The following is a 24,775-nucleotide window of genomic DNA, read 5'->3' as shown; positions in this document are numbered from 1 at the left end:
AGAAATTTTCTACACAGCTACCCATATACATACACACATGCACACATACTTATAGGGCACACACATATCAGAATGGACAGTGTTCAGATATGTGATTCTTATTTATCTACTGCTTGATGTCTTTTAGAAAGATGCCAATGATATGATTAAATCACTGTTGCAAAGCCTATAAAAAAGTATAGAATTTAGTAAATAATAAAGTTAGTAGGCAAATGCATATTGTATATTTACATATTTGTGTAAATACACATATATACATATATGCATATATATGTTTATGTATATAAATGTATGTGCAAATACACACATGTACACTTGCCTGTTAACTTATATATGTATATGCCATGTGGGTATATGTACATATATATATGTATACATATATACACACACACACAGGATCTCTGTTCTCCTTACTATGCATAGGAAATAATAATTTTATCTTTATATAGCTATTCATCCATCAGAACCATTATTGTTACTAATAGTACTTTTTAAAAAACTGCTTGAATAATGTTAATGATATTAAAGTATATTATTTTCCTAAGTGCTTATTCTTTACTTTCATTTGAATAGCAAAACAACTTCAATAATACCATTGCAAATGGAAATGCCATATATTTGACATTTTTTTAAATCATGGGTTTATTGCAACAGGAGTTTTCAAGGTAATTATAGTATGACTGCTTTTTAAGTTTGGATAAGCTAAATATCCTAGTAAGATATTTGATCTATGGGGGTGCCTGGGTGGCTCAGTGGTTTAAGCCGCTGCCTTCGGCTCAGGTCATGATCTCAGGGTCCTGGGATCAAGCCCCACGTCGGGCTCTCTGCTCAGCAGGGAGCCTGCTTCCCCCTCTCTCTCTCTGCCTGCCTCTCTGCCTACTTGTGATCTCTCTCTGTCTATCAAGTAAATAAATAAAAATTTAAAAAAAAGATATTTGATCTATGTCCATTTTTCAACATAAAAAACAATCTTTTTGTTTACTGTGAAATTTTATTATTTTGCTCTGAGATTTTAAAACATAGTTGAACTTTCCCCTCTCCTTTATTTTTTCTTTTTCTTTTCCTTTTTGTTTTTGTTTTAACATTTTAAGACACTGCAATTAAGATGTGCTTTTCTATAGCAGAACACAAAGCTTTGAACTGGTTTCTCCTGTTTTGAGGTGCATGCAACAATGTTTGAGTGTAGCATTTTCCGAACCTGTTTTAATTCAAGATCTCTTTCAACGCCCTTTTTTCAATAGCAATGTTACAAGTGAAATTGTATTCCACAGAAACTCCAAACCTTTTTTTTTAAGTAGAGTAGAAAGTAAGGCTTAAGTAAATCATGTAAGCTTAGCAGACAGCAAAAATTAATTGTGCTTTTTTATTTTAAAAAATGGTTCCGGAGAATCAGAAAAGACTAGTAGCTGACAGTATAGAAAGTGCTCTTAAGTTGTAAACACACACACACACACACACACACACACACACACAACTCAAAATTACATTTAGAGGCCACAAACAAAGAACTTCTTTTTTTCTTAACAGCACATAGCACTGAACAGCAAATTATTAAAACTACTCCTAGCGTGATGAAGAGTAATTGTCCAAAGTATAGTAACTTCATCCCTCAACAACCAAGATAAAACAGGCAAACCAATCAACCAATCATCATAATGATTATAAAATAAATATATATACTGATTCTATAGTATTTTTAAAATATATATCCACCAAATATATAAAATATAGTGTATATAACAGTATAGAATCAATATATATCTTTATTTATAAGAACTGGGAACTCCATCCCAGGACCCTGGGATTGTTACCTGAGCAGAATTCTGGCAGACATTTAATAAACCGAGCTATGAAGGCGTCCCAGTTTTCCAAGTTTTTTAACTACTAGTAACCAAGGAAAACAAATTCTACAAAGACACACAAGAAGCCACAAGAAATCCTAAAACTTTTATAATAGTTTCCTGGAACTCACCGAATCTTTTAGGTTAGCTCTCCCTAAAGCTGTGCTATAGGAATTACTTGGAATGGCTTACTTTGAGGGTTATTCCCTCTAACTCCATACATCTCTAAAATCCTGTCATTTCAAGTGTTGTCTCTGGTGTTTCCTCAAATATTTCCCCTTCTACCGCCACATAATTCCCATATAAAAAATTCTATATTGTTTATATCTTATGTAGACAATTAAAATATGGTAACAAATGGCTATCTGGTGCATAAATCATTCAAGTGGAATTTACTTATACTCCAGAGTAATGATACATGATTGCTAGTCAATGCCTTCCTACTTCATTCTGCAAAGCTTACTAGGTTCTTATTTGTGCCATTTGGGAAAAGAATCCAATAGGTTTTATGAGCCTTAGGATGAACAATTCTCATCAGTGACATTCTTACATCTCAATTTGGAAAAACAATTTGAAAGCAATTTGTTGTATTTACTGTAAATTACTACTACTTTTTTTCCACTATGAAAATACAAAAAAATATTTTTATTTTGAGAGGTCAAGGTCATCTTCCTTAAGTAGCCTAAAAGCTTTAATTGCAATCAAATGAATTGCTAATGTCATTCTGAGAAATTTAAAAATAAAATTTAAACTTAAAATACTTATGCATTTAGAAATTAAAATTTCATTTAAAAATATTCAAATAGGGAAGGAATTTAATATTTGAAACAAATCATACCATTTAAAATTTGTCTTGAATATAAGGAGTAACAGGGAGTAAATTGTGAGGGTCCCTCTTAGGTATGTATTAAATATTATTTGGGTTATAGTATGTATTTGGAAATTTATATAATAAAGAATGATACATGTTTTTCTCTAGCAGCAATATTTTACATCAATATTTTCCATATCCCAAAATGTTATTTTTCTTTCTTTATAGGTCTAATAAAGCATTTTTAAAAGTGAGAAGTTTTAAAAATAATTAAGCAAATTATAGAAACTATAATACATGAATAAAGTAAGCAAATTTCATCCTTTAAGTTAGTATTTAAAAACAATTTCTGAGTAAACTGAAATAAGATTTTGGATTATTGCTCTATTATTAAAAATATGTGAAATAGTCTACAAGTTATGAGTATTTTATATGTAAAATGAAGCCAATGTTGGGAAAATAATAGTGTAAAAAAGCTTATGTAACTTTTACTTATTTCATTTATTTATTTATTTATTTATTTTTTAAAAATTTATTTATTTGACAGACAGAAATCACAAGTAGGCAGAGAGGCAGGCAGAGAGAGAGAGGAGGAAGCAGGCTCCCTGCTGAGCAGAGAGCCTGATGCGGGACTCGATTCCAGGACCCTGAGCTCATGACCTGAGCTGAAGGCAGAGGCTTTAACCCACTGAGCCACCCAGGCGCCCCTACATATTTCATCTTATATATGAAGTGTTTATTGTAATATAGTGACTATTTTGGAACATTACATTGAATAGAAAATGATAACTTAAAATAAAAATGACTTTAGAAAGCCATTTATTTATTGAGTTTAATTCCCTTTGTGAAATAAATTGAGGAATAATTAAAAATTGCACACAAGCATTATATACAGATGGATAATTAAATAGATTTTAAAAAAAGAAAGGTTAGATTATTCAAGGATAGAAGACAATATTTGCCAAATGTAAGTTTCACTTATACAGACATTCTTAAGGAAGCAAAGTGTTGTTTCCTTTTTGTTTTAAAGATTTGTTTATTTATTTATTCTAGAGAGAACAAGCACGTGTGTGCATGAAGGGGACTAGCAGAGGGAGAGATTCTTTAAGCAGACTCCCTGCAGAGCATGAGCCAGATGTGGGGCTCATCCCATGATTCGAGATCATGACAGTCCAATGCTTAACTTGACTGAGCCACACAGGAACCCCTGTTTACTTTTAACTCATATTTATTTGGTGCTTTGTTCACTGCAACCTTCTTTTAGGTTAACTGCATCTTAAAAAGAAAAATAGATGCAGCAGATATGTGGTGTGAATTTCATAAAGCATTTGGATATCACATATCTTCTACCAAATATTATTTATGAGTTATTTTCAAGCAAATAAAAAAACACACTTGTATTGTAATCCATTCAGTTTTCAAATCAAAAGAAGGGATTGTTGACAAATTGTGCTGGCCTTTTCAAATATATATTTTTAGAAATTCTAAGAAAGTTTGGCTTTATAGCTCTGAAACATTTATTTTTATGTAAATGCAATATTTTTGCACATATGTTCTATAAATTCTATTTGTTTCATTGTCTTAGATTAAAATTTCTTTATAATTATTACAATATTTAATGCTCAGTATATATTATACAGTATATATTATAAGCTTAACAAAGGGTTATTAAAAGTATTTAAATTATAGCCATTATGGAAAACAGTATGGAGGTTCCTAAAAAAATTAAAAACAGAACTATGATATGATCCAGCAATCCTACTTCTGGGTATTTATCCAACGGAATTGAAATCAGGATTTTGAAGAGATACCTGTACTCCCACACGTTAACCGCAGCATTATTTACAATAGCCAGGATATGAGAACAATCTAAATATCCATCAACAGATGAATGCATGAAGAAAAATGTGGTAATGCATGCGATGGAATATTATTCAGCCTTAAAAAAAATTCTGACTTATGCAACAAAATGAAAGGACCTAGAGGAAATTATGCTAAAATAAAGCCTGACCCAGAAACACAAATACTGTATGATTGCTCTTTTTTTTTTTAAAAGATGACATATTTTTTTTTAAAGATTTTATTTATTTATTTAACAGAGGGAGATCACAAGTAGGCAGAGAGGCAGGCAGAGAGAGAGGAGGAAGCAGGCTCCCCACTGAGCAGAGAGCCTGATGTGGGACTCGATCCCACGACCCTGAGATCATGACCTGAGCCGAAGGCAGAGGCTTAACCCACTGAGCCACCCAGTATGATTGCTCTTAATGTGGAAACTAAAGTAATCAAACTCACAGAAGCTGAGAGTAGAACGGTGGTTGCCAAGGGCTGGGGGAGGGAGAAATGAGATGGTATTGACCAGAGGATACAAACTTTCAGTTATACAAGATAAATAAGATCTGCAGATCAACAGTTCAGCATAATACTTATATATAATAATATTGTATTGTATATTTAAAATTTGCTAAGAGGATAAATTTTATGTTAAGTATTCTTAGAACCATAACACCAAGACTAAGACTTAACACTAATGCCAATCATAACGGAAGTGGGGAGAAAGTTTAGAAAGTAGATAGTGAACAAGTTTATGTCCTCTTTTGGGATGACTGTTTTATAGGGGTATACTTCAAACTCACGAAGTTGTATACATTAAATATGTACAACTTTTTACAATAAAGTGGTTAAAATTTTTAAAATACCATCAATGCCTTGACATTAGCTAATGTTAAATAAATGACTGCAAGTTTTAACTATGCAATACAGATTTCAGAAACTACTTTTAATTTTGTGTTCTAATATTTAAATGAGTAGAGCACCTTTTTTTTTCATTTAAAAGTACTATGCTACTTTCATTTAAAAGTGCTATGACTTGATATATTTGTCATTCATTATATGCATTTGCAATCACATTGAATGCATCATAAAAGTTATAATATAACAGAAATATACTTCCCACAACTTTATTATAAGCAACTAGAAGAATTATTTGTTTCATATATTATCTTTCTGAAGAGCAAAAATTTTTTGTAGACTTATTTTTCAGTTCAAGTAGGTGACAAACCTAATAATGACAACTTGCATATTTCATTATATGGATTTACTTTAAGCAATTAGGTAGATAAATAAAAAAAAACCTATGATCTCAGTTTAAACAAAATTAGTTTAAGTTAGAAAAGATATATGCCACCACTGTGTTTATTGCAGCATCATTTACAATTGCCAAGACATGAAAGCAACCCAAGTATCCATCCATAGATGGATGGATAATAAAGAAGAGTATCTATCTATCTATCTCGCACACACGCACAATGGAATATTACTCAACCATAAAAAATGAGATCTTGCAATTTGTGACATGGATAGACTTAGAGGGTACTATGCTAAGTTAAATCAGTCAAAAACAAATAATAAATAATTCATTTATATGTGAAATCTAAAAAAAAACGAACAAATGAGCAAACAGATTCTTAAATACAGAGAATGAACTTGTGGTTGTCAGAGGGGAGTGAGGTGGAGGGAGAAAAACTAGGGAAGGGGATTAAGAGGTACAAACTTCATTACAAAATTAATGAGTAATGGAGATGAAAAGTATAGCATGTGGAATTTAATCAATAATATTTTAATGACGTTGTTTGGTGGCAGATGGTGGCTTATCACGGTGAGCACTGAATCATACAGAATTGTCAAATCACTATGTTGTATACCTGAAACTAATATGGCATTGTATGTAAACTATGTTTCAATGATAGTTTTTTTTAAAAAAGAAGGTAAACAAAAATAGTTTATATTACTATACTGCATAAAATATAAGAGCCTATGAATTAAAAGATATACCATAATGTCTGAGATGATAAAATATGTCTAAATGTGTCTCAGAATGAGTAAAACATAGTAATCAAATTATTGAAAATTATTGAAAAACTTTTTCAATAAGTTACAGGAATCATTTTATCAAACTCCATTACCAAGAAAATTAGCTAGACAACAAACAAAGAGACAACCCACAGAATGGGAGAAGATATTTGAAAATGACATTACAGACAAAGGGCTGATATCCAAGATCTATAAAGAACTCCTCAAACTCAACACACATAAAACAGATAATCATGTCAAAAAATGGGCAGAAGAGGGGCACCTTGGTGATTCAGTGGGGTAAAGCCTCTGCCTTCAGCTCAGATCATGATCACAGGGTTTTGGGATTGAGCCCCACATCGGGCTCTCTGCTCAGCAGGGAGCCTGCTGTGCCCCCCCCCACCTATTTGTGATCTCTGCCTGTCAAATAAATAAATAAATAATCTTTAAAAAAAAAAAAAAGATAGAAAAAAAAAATGAGCAGAGGACAAGAACAGACTTTTTCTCCAAAGAAGACAAACAAATGGCTAACAGACACATGAAAAAATGTTCATCGTTGTTAGCCATCAAGGAGATTCAAATTAAAACCACATTGAGATACCACCTTACACCACTTAGAATGGCCAAAATTAACAAGACAGTAAACAACATGTGTTGGAGAGGATGTGGAGAAAGGGAAACCTTCTTACACTGTTGGTGGGAATGAAAATTGGTGCAGCCACTTTGGAAAACAGTGTGGAGATTCCTTAAGAAATTAAAAACAGAGCTACCCTATGACCTTGCAATTGCACTACTGGGTATTTACCCCAAAGATCCAGATGTAGTGAGAAGAAGGGTCATCTGTAGCCCTATGTTCATAGCAGCAATGGCCACAGTTGCCAAACTGTGGAAAGAACCAAGATGCCCTTCAACTGATGAATGGGTAAAGGAGATATGATCCATATATACAAATGAAGTATTATGCCTCCATCAGAAAGGATGAATACCCTACTTTTATATCAACATGGATAGGACTGTAAGAGATTATGCTAAGTGAAATAAGTCAAACAGAGAGAGTCAAGTATCATATGGTTTCACTTACTTGTGGAGCATAAGGAACAACACAGAGGACATTGGGTAAAGGAGAGGAGAGGTGAGTTGGGGGAAATCGGAGGGTGAGATGAACCATGAGAGACTGTGGACTCTGAGAAACAAATTGAGGGTTTTGGAGGAGAGGGGAGTGGGGGGTTGGCTGAGCCTACTAGTGGGTATTATGGAGGGCACGTATTGCATGGAGCACTGGGCGAGGTGCATAAACAGTGACTTTTGGAACACTGAAAAGAAATTTTTTAAAATGGGGACAAAAAAAGAAAATTAGCCGATTTTTACAAAATGTCAGGTACTATCCTTAGTACCTTAGTATCCGTCAGTTAAATTATTTAAAATTCACAGACACCTGTTGAATATGTGCTATAGATCTCACTCTACAAATGAAAAAAAAGTGTGTTATATAAAGTTAAATAACTTGCACATAATTATAGTTCAAGACCAATAGAGTCAGGATTTAATCCTTACCTCAAATTAATGTTTTAAGTATTATTTTTGCCTATAAAAAGAATAGTTTTATTCCCATCTAAATCAAGTTTCCTTCAGTGAAACATGTTCATGTCCAGAAAACAAGCAACTTGTATTTAGATCAGATTTGTTTGAAGCAGAATTTTAAGATTGGAATGCAGCATCTTCCCATTATTCAGTTGCTAAACCAAAAACACCCAAAAAAACAAAACCCAAAAAAACAAAAACCAACTCTGTTTTTCTGTTTTGCAGAAAGAATGCTATCATCCCTAAAAAAGAAAATTTTAAATCTGGCTTCCATTGCTGCTTTTCAAAAGTCACCAGCCAGTCTAATCTTTTTTTTTTTTTTCTTTCCAGGAAGAGTAATTTGTCTTGTATTATTTTGTGTCATTATAATATATCTAGTTAGGGAGTTATTTTTGGTTTATTCTGCAAATTTTTTGTAAGGAAGATTTCTGTATTGGAAAATTATTGTCATTCATTGATTTTGAAAAAGTCAGAGTTATTATTGTTTGAATATTACATCTCTATTACCTTCTGGAGATTAGATCAGATTCACTAGTTTAAAAAAGATTTCAGATTATATTTAAAAAATCAACAATATGAAATTATATTTTGTTACAGAGACACAACTAAGTCCATAAGACATAGAAAGGTTGAGAGTAAAATCATGCATAATGATTTAGTGAACAAAACTGCCAAAGTGGAACTATAATAATATTAAACAATAACAACAACAAATCTTAGTTAAAAAAATATTGCAGATATGATAGAAGTCACTTCATAATGATAATGATAAAGGTTTTAATTCATCAGAAAGATATAATAATAGTAAATGTCTAAGAAGTCATAAAAGCAGAACTGTATAATATATAAATCACAAATTGAAAGCATTAGCAATAATACTGTTTTTACGATAGTCAATGTAGATATAGGCATACCTCTCATGGATCAAACAGATAAAATATACACTGATCAGCAGACAAAAATTTAGAAAGGATACATAGGATTCGAGCAACACAATTAACAATCTTATGCAAGGATGAGAACTAGATCTCTGAACCTGGAGAAGATACAAGCTTTTCAAGCACACACGTAGGAGGAACCAAAAGAAAATGGAACATTGTACTCCCCCATAATACAACTCCAAATAAATTTGCAAACACTCACTATAAAGTTCATACTGAATTAGAAATCAGTTTCAAGAGGATACTTAAAACGCTTTATATATTGGGAAAATTTGAAAACACACTCATGATTGATTCAAAGGTCAAAAAAAGAAATGTGATAAAAATTAGAGAAAACTCATAACTGAATGATAATTATACCACTTTTAAAAAGCACACACAGTTATTTAAATTATAATCTTAAAGTATATGACCCTGAAAACTGTATTAGATGAGGGAAAAAGGGTAACACTTAATGAGTTAGCTATATATTTTAAGAAGACAGGAAAAGAAACAGAGAATAAAACAAAAATTCCACAAGAATGTACAAGGATAAAAGCAAACACTGAAAGGGAAATAAAAAGGAACAATGAAGAGTACTAAAAAAAGAAAAAACAAAATTAGCTAAAATGGATCAATCAAGAAAATAGAAGAGGAAAAAATGGACATTAGAAATGAAACTGTGATATAACCACCTGCTAGAGAGATTAAAAATATAAAAAATTTTTATTGTGAACAAATTTAAACTAGACATATTGAGGTAATACAATGGAAAATTTTCTTAAAAATATAAATTATAAAATAACTCATAAAGATAGTTTAAAAAGAAAAAATATATAACAGTAACTTTAAAAGAGTTAATAATTTTAAAATATCCCCAAGTGAAACTTTTAGGTTCAGATTATTTTAGAGAACATTTAAATAACAGATAAGGTCAGTATCTCACAAACTTCTTGAGATAGAGATGACAAAACATACATACCAAAATATGCCCATAATGTATTAAAACACAGATATATTTTACTATAATAAAAATTAAGTATTTTTCATCAGTGAAATGACCTTTAAAGAAGTGAAAAGTCATGTAGTAATTCAGGAGAAGATATTTGGAAACATATCATCAACAAAGGATGAATCCAGACTATATAAAGAACTAAAAATCAATATAAAAACAAATGATTCAAAGTTAAAATGAGAAAACAACACACAAGTTTTGCAAAATATATAAAAAAGTAGGAGAGGAGAGATGAATAGGTAGAGTACAGAGGATTTTTTCAGGCAGTGAAAATGTTCTGTTTGATACCATTATGATGAATCCTTATCCTTACACAATTGTCCAATATAATAGACTATACAATACCAAGAGTGAAACTTAGTGTAAGCTATGGATTTTGGATGATTATGTGTCAGTGTAGGTTCATCAATTGCGAAATGTATCACTTTGGTGGGGGATGTTGATAATGGGGGAGGCTATGTATGTGCGGGGGCAAAGAATATATGGGAAACCTCTGGACCTTCCTCTCAATCTTCCTATAAACCTAAAACTGCTCAAAAAAATAAAGTCATAACAAAAAAAGTCAATGTGATGAAAGCAAAAATTGTGAGAGAACTGTTTCAGATTAAAATAAACAGATTATGTTGATAAGCATTATTACATTACAAATCTTGATTTAATCCTGAAAAACTAAAATAAGATATAAAGTAATTTTTGGCCACTTGGATACATTTTTAATATAGTGTATAACAAAATATTGTACATTTAAACTTTCTCAAGTATGATACTGTTGTGTTTATTGAAGGAGAAAATCCTTTTCTTAGGCAATCAACACTGAGGCAGTTAGAAATGAAATCGGATGTTTTACAATTAAAAATATGAAAATTTGAAAAAAAAATGGCCATTAAGTACAAAAAAGCTATTCAATCTCATAAATAATCAAGAAATGCAAATGACAACTCATCTACAATTATATATCCACCAAATAGCCAAAAAAATTAAAAGTCTTACAAAGCCAGCATTGGGAAAAACAAATACTACACAGAAATTAAGTATCATGAACTAGAATTATAATCATCAGTGTAGAAGAATCTAAGGAATAAAAGGGAAAATTGCAGAAAATTTGTATTGTATGTATGGTAACATTCACAATGTATGGTATCTCTCAAAATTCAGGACCTCTCCAGCAGAAAAAGTGGTATGTGACAGGGAAGGTGGTGGTAATATTCTATACCCTAAGCTAAGTGTATGGACAAAACCATTTTTATTCTTATCATGCTTTAAATAATATTCATCATATACACTCTTTAAAATGCATGAAATGTATCAAAAGTATAATAATAAAGGAACACATCAGAGGAATATTTGATTTATTTGAAAAAAGAAAGTAGCAGGTGGAAATTTTCAACCTCAGCAAAGAGCTAGAGAGCGCAGCTCAAAGTAGACATGAAAAATGATGAGTTGAATGAAAATAAAATTCAATGTTTATAACTACTTTAATAGTTTAATCTGTTATCTTAATAGTAGTAGTAGTAGTAATAATAATAATAATAATAATATTCTAGCTGCCTCAGGATTATAATAATCGAGATGCTTTATTACATGATAATTTGTTTCAGAACATGTGTATTTCTATAGTATATAAAATGAGTAAGTTTTTGTTTTGTTTTGTTTTTCTCTTTAGTTATTCTTTAGAAATGAAACCATTTTGTGGTATCTTTTGATGATTATCATAACAAAAACATGGTGGCCTTAGCAAAAGAGGCTCATTATAATCTGAGCATTAATCACTATTTATATCATCACAGAGAATGACAAAATATACAAAACTAATCAGAAAATATCCGCATAAATATCCCCAGGGCTTTTAGGCGTTAACAATGAGATTTAAGAACTCGAATCAGGGTTGTTTTTCTACCTTGCTGAGACTTGGCTAACCTGCTTGCTTTTACCAAAATATTTTCTAACATTTTCTCTTTTCCATGGAGACAATTGCTACATCTCAAGTAGCAAAATGAAGCTCATGGACTTTAATTGTGCTCTTCCCCTGGTGTATCAAGAGACTGTTCTCTACTCAGTAATTATCTATATTGTATACTGACCAAAGTGAGCCTCATGTTCGTGTTAGATCCATTACTATTTAACCTGTTTTGAGTGCAAATGAATTCAGGGAATGCCCAATCTTAAATTAAAATTGAATTTGTATGCAAAAAGCTTTTGTTCTGTGCAGAAAATCCTCACTTAGTAAGAGGTCTTATTTTAAAATGTAATTAAAAAAATAATAATAATTAATTGATACCCAGAAAACAGATTTAAATGAAAGTATGCCTTTAAAACCCTTGTTCCAACAAAAACTGCAGACATGTTCAGAATGAACACTGTCATCAAGATAATCATATGAAAATAATTACATGAAACCTAAATAAAAATCTTTCATTAAAAATATAATTTCTGGGGCACCTGGGTGGCTCAGTTGGTTAAGCGACTGCCTTTGGCTCAGGTCATGATCTTGGAGTCCCGCAATCGAACCCACATTGGGCTCCCAGCTCCACGGGGAGTCTGCTTCTCCCTCTGACCTTCTCCCCTCTCATGCTCTCTCTCTCTCTTTCTCAAATAAATAAATAAAATCTTTAAAAAAAAATATATATATATATATAATTTCTGGACACAATAACTAAAAATGAGGCTCTAGCTTTCTTGTTCCCTTTAAACTTAACCCCTATACATCACTCCACATTTCAAGGATATTTATGATAAAGTCATTTGGTATACCTCACAGTCAAGTTAGAAGGGGGTCATATTGCAATTCTTGTTAATCAAGAGGTCATAAATAAGAAGGAGAAAGAATTCAAATTCTTTGCCAAATTCCAGATAAATGATTGTGCTTACTCTGTTGCGTGAACACCATGCTGTTTACAATAAGGCATTCCTTTAATTTTATTCCTTTGGACAACAAGCATTTATTGAGGTTTCAGGCTTTCTTCCATATAATTAATGAAGAGGCTGTCAGATGGCTACTATCTTAGTACATGAAAAAGTTTTCCTCTGTATGAAACTAACTTGTCATAAACTTGGGTTTATTACAGGATATCCAAAAGATGCATTCAACCTGTTTTCCTTCCTTGATTTCCCTTTGGCGATCATCACTAAGATTAAGCTTGATGATATTTCCACCTCTGACAGTGTCCAAAAATTCAGACTTGCTTTTTAAAATGCCTACTTCTGAATATCCCTATACATTAAATCATTAGACCTTAAACAAAACGCCTGATTTCCCAACACCTTTTCTTCTGCCAGATTCTGCATATGTTAAAGCATACCTCCAGGAAAACCATGATGCTATCCCCTCTCCACCTGTTTCTCTGTTCCTCCTTTGTGTATGTGCCTAAGTCCTGTCAATTCTACTTCTGCATAAGCTCTCCTAATCTCCCCTTTCCATCCTAACTTCCACCAAGCTAAACTGAGTAAATCCTAGAATTCAGGCTCTGTCCTAGCAACTTACCATGTCTTATTTCATTATAACCTCACTATAATGCTAAGAGGTGGGTCTTTTTACACCAGTGTTACAGATCTATAACCTGAGAATTGGAGAGGTTAATAAGTATGTCCAAAGTTAACTGGTTACTGCTGGCACCGAGACTCAAACCCAAATCCACACCATTGTTTTCTTTCTTTCTTTTTTTTTTTTTAAAGATTTTATTTATTTATTTGACAGAGAGAGATCACAAGTAGGCAGAGAGAGAGAGAGAGGGAGAGAGAGAGGAGGAAGCAGGCTCCCCGCTGAGCAGAGAGCCCGATGCGGGACTTGATCCCAGGACCTTGAGATCATGACCTGAGCCAAAGGCAGCAGCTTAACCCACTGAGCCACCCAGGCGCCCCCACACCATTGTTTTCTAAAAGAAAGCATAGACATTAGCGACAGTCTGGGTTTGTTTGCTCTGCCACTTATTAGCTACATGAGTATCTTAATATTGCCAAGCCTCATTTTATTCATTCCACAAATGTACAAAATATTTCCTCTTAGTGTTGTTGTGAGTATTTAATGATATTCCTGTAAATGATTAGCACAATGCTTAGTGTATATGACTATGCTAAATAAATCATTTTTTAAAATATGTGAGAATTATTATTTCTATATTATTGTAATAGGTTCTTTGAGAGGTCTCCACAAAACAAAACAAACAAACAAACAAACAAAAAAATCATGTCCCTGATTCAAACAATACATTTTTCTTCAATCCCAGTTCTGATCATATTACTTTCTGGTTTAAAATTTTCAGTGACTCAAATAGTATCCTTCTGCAAGAAAGCTCTATATTATGGACACAACCAGTATCTTCAGCATTTAATAACACTTACTTTACTTCCTTACTTATTCATCCAGCCAATGCAGTCAACTTACCATTCCCCCAAATCTAATATTTTTAGCCAAATCTTAGCTTGGGTTGATCCATTGACCATGAATATACCACCCCCTCCAGATTTGCTAGTGTTATGTCATACCGTGACCGAGGACTCAAATGCTACCTCCTGCATGAAATTTCCCTAATTCCTAGAAGAATTCCTCTTCTTTGTTCCCATTGTTCACATTTTGTCATGGTATATTTTACGTTCTACCTTGTAATGCAGATAATTGTGAACATGTCCTGCCTATACTAATGAAATCAAGAACTGAATATTTTATGTTTGTGTAAATTCTATAATAAAAAATGACATTCAGAGCCCATAGATGAAATAATTATTTCTCACCTGTATAAAGATATAACTGGATTAAGCTATATGAAGTTAATAAACAAAATGTAAATCTTTTTAGTTAAATGCCCAATTTGGAAGGGATTTTACTAATATATATTTTCTCTTTTTTTTTTCCATTCTTGTCTTTTAAAAGTGTACTTTTATATCACTTTGGTAACTTTTTAAGTACAGACAATATTTGCTTCCATAAATAAATCTTTTTTTTGGAAGAGAGAGTTTTTTCTTCCATTGACAAAGTCAAAGTCAAAGTACCACATGAAAAAATTCAAAAGAAAATCTGAGACATTAACATTGAGCTTATAAATAAAAGAAGAAATTTTTTTATTAAATACATCTATATGGTGGCTGTCCTCTTCCAAGCCTGGAAATAAAATTTAAGTTCTGTTTGAGTTTTTCTGAGATTACTATTCACTTTTGTCTGCTTATCTTTTGAACCAACCAAGCACCCTCAAATCGTATACCTAATTCTTGCACCCGGGCATCTGAGGAGTCCATGAGGTACTAAGTGCAGTCCTTTTCTTAGGGTCCTGAGGATTAAGGCATTCTAGGTCAGTGTCAGGACTGCAATTTCAGCAAGTCTTGCTGATGGCTCCTTTCTTCTGTACAGCATTATTGTTATGCCTGAGCACTTGCCTTCCAAGTTCCCTGTCATGTGTCCAATGCTGAACTCCATGATGTCAAATGTTGTCACATGCTACCCTTCTTCTGCGATTAGGACACTGCCTTCTATGTCGTTTTTCTCAGGTGGAAGACATTCTTTGCCTACAGACTAATCCCAGAACTGGGTACCTTTAGTCTGTTGTGTAATATCTTTGATAAAATCTAATCCCATCTTCCTGGGCCACTTTTTGGTTGTTATGCTACTGTTACTGGTTGCATGTCTTGCTCACTTACTTAGAAACTGCCAAAAACTTTCAGATGCTTCTTGCTTGATTGTCTGACTAGGCCATCCATCCAACTCCTATTGCCTGGACTGTTCTGCATTGCTAAATCTACACTGGTTGATAAGTGTCAAATATGGATTCCATTATCACATATAATTTTTACTTTTCAGCTCCATTTTTGATAGTGATCCTTTCAGTCTTGGATATCAAGGATTCTAAAAAAAAAATGTTTCCCTATTAATTTGTCAGATGTAACAACCTGTTTGAGTTCTAATTATAAAATGTTAGAAAACTAATCTTTTCATTTACCAGTGTAGCCTCTCATCTTCTATATCAATATTCATAGCACCAGAAAGTTCCTGTTTTCTTAGATCATGACTTTAGAAATCATAAGATTTTTTTCTTTTTCTTTTCCAATCCTTATTGAAATGGTTAATCAAGATTTTAAAATTTTCTTCTGTGATAGATTTCTTCTTTCCTATTCCTAGCAATCTGATCTTTGTTAAATGTGATAATTCCTACAAATGCCTTTATATCTATTAACTTCCCATCTTTCACGTTTTGGTCATTCAATTTTCACATATCTTTTACACTTTAAATCTCTGGGCATATGATTTTCAACTCAGGAAATATGTAGTCAAATAAATGCATGGAAATATCCAGGTTAAGATATTCCTAAATCGTTTTATCTGGATCAAGCTTTAACACTAATCTAGGGTACAGATCCATCAAAAACACCATGTAGAGGGAAAAAAGAAAAAGAAAAAAAAAGAAACCAATTAGTTTGCTCCCCTCCTTCATCTCCTCCTCCTCTTCCTTCCCCTCCCCCTCCTCCTCCTCCTCCTTCTTTTCTTTCTTCTTTTTCTTCTTCTTCTTCTTTTGGATTTCAGATTGATAACATAGTTTTTTTTTTTTTTTTCTAGTTCTGTCCCCTACTTAAAATATATGTCACTTGTTTTGAGATAAACCTCAAAACTACCCTTAAATTATTTTTTGGAGGGGAGGGAGGTGGGGGATTGGGAGGGCCTGGTGGTGGGTATTAAGGAGGGCATGTATTGCATGGAGCACTGGGTGTGGTACATAAACAATGAATCTTGGAACACTGAAAAAATAAAATTTAACATGTTTAAGTTTCCTTGTTATGTTCTTTCTGATATGTATATGTGTGAGAAAAACTGTCTCATTGTCTATTTTTGGAGTTGGTTCATGTACATGAGGATGCTAAGTAAGAGTTAATGCTAACAATTATTCAGGGAGTCAAAGAGAAATCCCCATCTACTGGGGTCATTAGGACATGTATCACCTTCTCATAAAAAGTAGAATTTAAAATATCTTTTGAAATAAAGGTATATTCAGAGAACATATTTTAGTTAGGGCACAAAGACTGAGAAAAGAGATCAAGGTAGACATGTGCAAACTATGGCTAAGGAAGAGACAGTGAGCTAGCCTAATACAAGCAGCATGTATTGAGAAATATTAAAAATAAATATTAAGAAGATAAATTGAACTGGACCATATAGAACCTTAAAATAAGAAGTTTAGATTTATTAGGCAGAAAATGTCTAATAGTCTTACATACAGTAGATGGTTAATAAATAAATAAATAAATGTATTTCTTTATGAAATGTAAAGACACACAAGAATCCTAATAATGATGTTTTTTTGCCAACAAAGTAACAACAGGTCAAAGAATTGATTAAAGCATCAAGATTATTGATAGCATAAATAATAAATCTGATTTCCTTGCCCATGTGGAAGCTTACATTCACCATGTTCATGTTTTCAAAGCCCTTATTGGGAAAGAACATTTATTCTATCTTAGGAAACTATGATAAAAAAAAATATTAATTTTACCAAACACCTATAACTGTACCAAATGTTCCAACCAAGAGTAAAGTATTTTCCATAGAAATCAAATTAGTGGGCTGCAAGAAATTTTTTAGAATTAAAATTTTAATAAATAGTTTAGCCTTTTATTATTTTTGCTTTCCCTAAAAATGCATCATTACTCACCTGTTATGACATTGGGAATGAACATTACATACATATAATTAAGGCCATTAAGAAAATGAGAGTTGTCTTCAAAACTAGTAAAGAATAAGTTCAAGTATACAAGACATTACCCTAAAAAACCTGAGGTCATCCTGTTAATAGAAGTTTAGATGTACAATATTCTGTGATTGCCTTTAAGACCACACAGAAATATTACCAGGTCAAAACATGACCATATTGTCTGACTATATTGATAGCTATATTTTATAATCATTTGAAATATAGTTTTTAGAAGATCATATACGTAAATAATTTTTCTCTTATATCTTGAGTTTTTATATATACGATAAAATTTTGGCAACAATTCAATGACAGTTACTGCAAATACCTGATCTTAATTTTGTTTGCCTTGGAAATGAACCTGCTGATTTCTATCTCAATGGCTTTGGTTAGAGGAAGGCAGGATAAACTCAGATAAAGTATGTAGGTTTCTGAAAGAAGCTAGATACATGGTAGCTCAGGTCAGGTAGAACCATGAAGCGAAAAGAATACGGGTTTTCAAGTTCAATTAAAAACAAAAAACAAAAAACCCTGGGAGCCTGGGTGGCTCAGTCATTAAGCTTTTGCCTTTGGCTGGGGACATGATCCCAGGGTCGCGGGATCGTGTCCTGCATCGGGTTCCCTGCAGGGAGCCTGCTTCTCCTTCTGTCCCTCCCCCTGCTTATGCTCTCTCTCTCTCTCTCTCTCTGAAATAAATAAATAATGAAATCTTTAAAAAAAAAAAAAAACCGAAAACTTGTGTTCTTTCCACTGTATCAAATACTGAATCTTAAAAGTGTTAATTCTTTAGCAGTATGATCCAGAATCTCTATCTCAAAATGGGAAAATATGTTCAAGCTAAAATATGCTAATATATTTTTTATCAACAGAGTGAAGTGGTTTTGTAGGCAAAACTGTTTAAATTTGTTGTTAAATGCTCCCAGCTATGTGCTCCAGGTTTAATTGTGGGAGTGGCCCAGGGAGAGTCCGATCATGTAAATAACCAAGAATTTTCAACCATGAACCATATGCTTTCCCATATGTGTTCTGTTGAGGAAAGGAATACCTTTACTTTCTATTTCAGTATTACAGAGAGAAATTTTAGTTACCATGCAACTTGTTTTAGTAAATTCAGTGAGAGTTTGAAGGAAGATGGGTCTCTCCTCATTTTTACCAGTGTATGATTAAATGTTACAATACCAGAAAAGGAAAATGAAGGTGAAGATCATTGGAGTATTGAGAATTTCTCTACAAATACATTTTTTTCTTTTTCCACAATATCTAAAAATAAGGCCAAAATAAAAATCAAGTGCCAAGGGCTGGGACTACAATTTTTATACTTGGAAAACTATTTCCTCTTGACCTTTAAATAACCAAAAGGGTAATAGCCCTCACTTCCAATCAAGTTTCTGATACTCTTTGATAAACAGTTCTGAGGAAGAATCAGCAACAAAAGGGGTAACAAAAGGGCAGGAAGAAGTATTTTCTTCAAAGTGACAGTCAGTCCATGAGAGTGTGTGTGTGTGTGTGTGTGTGTGTGTGTGTACAGTATATAATTAAGATACATGTGCACATACATACACAAACTACATATATTCCCATATACACATACAACATTCCTGATCCTTTCTCTGCCCGTGACATTGTTCCAGCTTTTGTTAAATTTCGGTATTCTATTACTTTGTTGGGGATTATGTCACTTAAGTCATCAGTGAAGGGCGCCTGGGTGGCTCAGTGGGTTAAGCCGCTGCCTTCGGCTCAGGTCATGATCTCAGGGTCCTGGGATTGTGCCCCCGCATCGGGCTCTCTGCTCAGCAGGGGGCCTGCTTCCCTTCCTCTCTATCTGCCTGCTTCTCTGCCTACTTGTGATCTCTGTCTGTCAAATAAATAAATAAAATCTTTAAAAAAAAAAAAGAAGTCATCAGTGAATATTGTATAATGCATCAGTGAATATTGTATAACGATGAATAGCTATTTGTTTTTATCGAGAATAAGTGAAAGAGCTGTATTTGAAATAAAAAATTTGTTAGAGTTATAAAAACCTTTTCAATTCATGTTTTGTTAAACTGAAATTAGGAAACACTTTCCTTTTAGGATTTCAGTGTAGGAATCACTCAGAGAACTTTTAAAGTATATAACCTCTTCTTAAGTTTATGATTTTGAAATAAAAAATAAAACTAGAATTTATACTAATTAAAGGAATAGCAAATACAAAATAAGTAAGAAAAAAAATGGATCTAGAGAGAACTCAAGAGGCATCACTTAATTCCTTTACAATAATGTCCAAAATAAAATATTTGGGTGCCAGTCAAGTGATGTTTCGTTCAGTGGCTCATTAAAAGCGAAGTTCACTGGTTTACATGTACTTTGAAGGTTTTCAAAAAGTAATCTTATATCGCTGGTCTTAATCATATTTTACCTTCATGGTCATAGGTCTTAGGATGGAGAAAAATGTTATCATTTTGAAGTAGTACTGAGGTTTCTTCTTTGGGGGATTAAAAAAACAGGAGTTCAAAAAAAATGCTATGATCTTAATAATCTTTATTTCTCTCATAATTTTAAGTTGCACGCTATTATTTCTATGTTTGCTAAACTTATTTGTCCAAGAATGAATTTAGTTATATATAGGACAAGGCAGACACAAATGAGAATATTGAATCAAGAGGAAAAAGAAGGAATTATTCTCAGAATTACCTACCTAACCAAGTGGCTTTTTCCTCTATCTAATAGCAATTGCAAGGTAAATGTGTTATATAGTCAATTAGATCCTAACTGGAAGTACTAACACTGTTGTGTTACCCCAAATAATATGACAAGTTAATAAAAGAGATAATAATGGAAGACTTCTGAGTTCAAATCCAATATACTTTCCCTACAAACTGTATTTCTGCTCATATCTATATTTATGAATCTACGAACATTTCATATAAACAAACACTATGCTTATTGGAAGTTACAAAAGATCCTGGGTTACTTCTCTACCTTGTATTTCAACCACCATTGTCTTACCAAAGTAGAGCCAAGACATCAGTGGAGCGATCAAGTTTTATGATTAAATTGGTCTTACTGCTACGAACTGCAACATGTGCTAAAATAAGGGAGACAGTTCTCAGGGTTCCACCTGAGATGTCTCTTAAGAAGAGACAAGAAGATTAAGTTCAAATGTTCTTTGGGATATTTTAGTTCTATCCCCTCTGAAGCATCTGGGTATGTGTGTGAGGAGTAGTCAAGGCTTAGTTCAAAACTTTTTTAGTGCCTAATTAATCTCAAACATACCACATCTGAAAATTTTGTGTCATTAGGAATCTAAAATATTCAAAATTATATTTTATTAATACCACAGTTAGTGAAATAAAAATTACGATGTTATTTATAAATGTTCTTACCTTTACATCTTTGACATTCATCCTTGTTCCCTCTTTCCCAACAAAGATATCATCAATGTCCACAAGAATATATCTGTCCAAGGACAGTGTCAGCCTCTTCCCTGACAAGAAGGAAATGGCATCTATGAAGATGAGCTTATGTAGCCAAAAGTTTAAGTTGTTGCCAAAAAGAACTCGCTGAATTCCATCATGAAGTCCCAGATCCTGGATCACCGTCGCGTAGAGTGGTTTGCTGGATGAGGATGAAAGGAATTTTTCTGTCTGTAATTCAGTTAAAAGCACAGGCTGGTAGGTTGAATGATTATATTGGAAAATAGTCCAGTCTTCCCCAGGAAGAGGGCCTTTCTCAACCTTGGGGGCTTTGGTAATATGCAGCAAAGGAGACTGAGGGTTGACAAAACAGTCCTTTAGAGCTAGATTATTGAAAAGGTTTAATGGAAAGCCTTTTAATTGTGTACTTGGTAAGCTGTTCTCATTGGCTTTATGAAAACCGATTATACTAACACTGTATTCCACACAGTATTTTTCTAAAAGCTCTCGATTCCATGAGTCCATGCTGACATACTTCAGAATATTTTCATAAATAACTAAAATATATTTCCCTTTGCCATTATCTGTAAGAGGAGGTATATCCCCTTTGCCGGGGGCAATGACCATTTGGTACTGAAATCGGCTAGATTCCAAGATAGCTATGATATCTTGACCAAGTTGAGAGTATTGGCTCTCCACAAATAGGAGGACGGTAGGATCAGTTTTGGATGTATCAATAGGTTTAATTGTTTTTAGCTCCAGTGAACGATATGGTAGACTTTTGATGCCAGCACATTCTGCTTCTGCAGTGGTTTCAATAAGTGTCATTTCCTGTTTATAGCCAGAGTAGAGGAAATAGGCAGAAATGACAATGCTCACCAAGCAAAAGGTAACTAAGAGAACAATCAATGTTCGAAAACTTCTCCGAAGCTTCACAATAAGATTCATTTTTTAAAATACCGCTTTGGAAGTTTATTCCAATTTTTTTTTCCTAAAGTGCCATAGTGAATAAAGTACGAGATGGTGCAAATATCACTCCCCACAAGTTCATGTAACCATTGCAAACCATGTAAAATGTTTGAAGGGGTCACAAGTAAGTTAAAGCTGGAAGGCGACGGAGCAGGAGATCAAAAGTTGAAGAGATTTTGAATTTGTCCAACACCAAATATTGATGCAGAATCCTTTAAACATTATCTGAAAAAAAAAAAAAAGAAATGTAATGACTAAGACATAAATAGAAATAGAAGTACTTATGTGATATATATGCTTATATACAAAAAACATACATATTGGAGATAATTTTAGTATGTTAATATGCTAAAATATTAATAGGCTGAAGTTTATAGTCTAAGTTTTTATTATTAGAGTAGATTTGTTCATGTCCTCAAAAATACAGAATCTTAATCTTATTTGATTTTGGCAAAGAGTATACACACACACACATTTTTTAGATCATTTTTCAAACTAACCATGTCAAAAGAGAAGAGAGGTAAGAAAGAAAGCTTTAGTGCAAACATTAATTACCATAAAGATGGCTTCTACAGAACTGGTAAGCATTATTTACATAAAAAATTAGGAAATCATGTATTTGTGTGGGAGTTGGAACAGTGAAACATGTTCTTATTTCTGTTCAGTATCTGGAGTGCCAGGCTGAGGGAATGATTTTGTCTTAAGTATACAGTTGCTACAGGTTTTTCCCTTCAATAACGTATCCTTTTCAGAAGTTACAAGGAGGCACTTGGTCTCCTTCACTGTAACAGCCAAAATAGATGAGATTTGTCCTCTGTTCTTGAAGCAAAGTGCAAAAATAACTATGGAAGAAAGAACAAAATGGGAACACCCATCCTCAGAGGCCTCTAATAAGAGGTCAGGAACCTACATAAGAAGGAAAGTTTTGACATGTTTGTCTCAAAACACATTCCTAAATTTGGCTTACTCCTATAATCAGAACTAAAGTGGAACTTTTATTAATTTATTTTTATCTATTATTAATTTTTATCCAGCTGCCAAATGTTCTATTTCCTTATCACTTTCTTTAGTTCAAAAGAAAAAGAATGTAGATATAATTAAAAAAAATTTCCCCAAATGGCCTCACCACAAATGGATATAATTTTCCATTATTAGATTTTTTTTTTGAAGGATGACTCTGATTTTTCGTGAATTACTTTCTAGAAAATTTTTCTTCATTCTCCTCAAAACTGTTTAAGACTATTTATGGAATTTTCCATTTCCCAATTTGCCAAACTAATGTAAAACTAGTGGAAAGCAATCAAAAAGTTCATGCTTTCAATCTGTGATACATATACTTTAATACATAATAATGCTGTATATTACTGACATACAACATCATAAAAATCAAAGTAGCTTATATTATATAACATAAACAAGTTGTATATTGTATATATTCTATCATATTGTAACTACTTTACGGATTTCTGTATTTTGTTTTTAAATTTAAGGAATCTGTGTAATTAATGGTTATTAATTAAAAATTAATGATGAAAAAATCAAGTTATTATACTTTATAATATTGTGTCATTACTTCCGTTTTACATTTTTATGTTCTGAAATACATTTTTCTTAGTTGGTAATTTATTTATTTATATATTTACTTATTCATATTTAAAAATTATTTATTTATTTATTTATTTGAGAGACAGAGGAGAAAGCAGGCTCCCCACTGAACAGAGAGCCCGATGCAGGGCTTGGTCCCGAGACCCTGAGCTCATGACCTGAGCCTAAGGCAGAGGCTTTAACTCACTAAGTCACTCAGGCACCCCTTAGTTGGTAATTTAAATAAAATTCAATAATAACTTGAAATAACTTTTGTTTATGTCTTAGATTTCAAAAAAAAATTAAAACAATCCCCCAAATCCATAATTTGGGTTTTTATAATTTCTACCAGATATTTTAATTCTTCATATGCAGTATAAATGTGTATATTTAAAGAAAGAGAAGACACTTGAATCTTTGCTTGTAAAAGACAGTAAAGCAATTTGTAAAAACTTCCCAGTGATTTAATATTTACTTTAAAGGAAAATTAAATTCTATGTTAAGGACTTACTAATATTGGTATCCCAACATAATTCTTTAAGATAATTATATGTTGTCCAAAAACTTTTCAAGTGTTTCAAAATTCTATTTCCTATAAATAAATTGAAATGTAATTTACTAAAAGCAAATAAAATACAGCAATAAAAAGGCTTTGATTTGGTTAAAATGTATAAATCAATTATACCCTATCCTCTATTTTTATATGTATCTGATAATTTTCATAAAGTGCATTTTAAAATTAAAAATTAAATTAAACATTATATAATAAATATTGAAAGAAATTTGAAACTTGTCAAAGGAAATTAGCAAGTCTTGTATTATGTCTATTACTAGATTTCTCCAAGTTTATGTATTGATTTAGAAATCCATTTAAGCATACATGGAATTAGCCCATCCCTACCTTCCCACCCCCTATATCACCCACTAGAGCAGGAATCTGTTTAATCCACATACTTTGGGGGTTTGTTTAGTATTTTAAAAATAAATTTAGTTGGGAATTTAAAAAGAAACTAAATGTTTGAAAAGTTAATACTTTGCTAAATCCTTATCTGTTCTGACATTAAAGATGTGATTTTTATTTTTGAATACACAAAGGATGAGATGTCAGTTTTGCATATTAGAACAGCTCATGTTAATAGG

At 32.5% G+C, this 24,775-nt stretch overlaps 1 protein-coding gene across 2 annotated transcripts in view; it reads right to left on the bottom strand.

The window, feature by feature from the left end:
- The window catches only part of LOC122889227 (bifunctional heparan sulfate N-deacetylase/N-sulfotransferase 4), a 239,227-nt gene extending 217,197 nt beyond the window's left edge, over positions 1–22,030 (bottom strand). For both annotated transcript variants that reach the window (XM_044224144.1, XM_044224145.1), the window contains exon 1: positions 21,053–22,030. In XM_044224144.1, the coding sequence (XP_044080079.1) occupies positions 21,053–22,030 (978 nt within the window). The remainder of the gene's footprint in view (positions 1–21,052) is intronic.
- Positions 22,031–24,775: the final 2,745 nt, after the last annotated feature.

The sequence above is a fragment of the Neovison vison genome, chromosome 11, assembly GCF_020171115.1.
Source record: "Neovison vison isolate M4711 chromosome 11, ASM_NN_V1, whole genome shotgun sequence".
Lineage (NCBI taxonomy): Eukaryota > Metazoa > Chordata > Mammalia > Carnivora > Mustelidae > Neogale > Neogale vison.
Note: the sequence above shows the minus strand (reverse complement) of the source record. Positions and strands in the feature narration are given on the sequence as shown.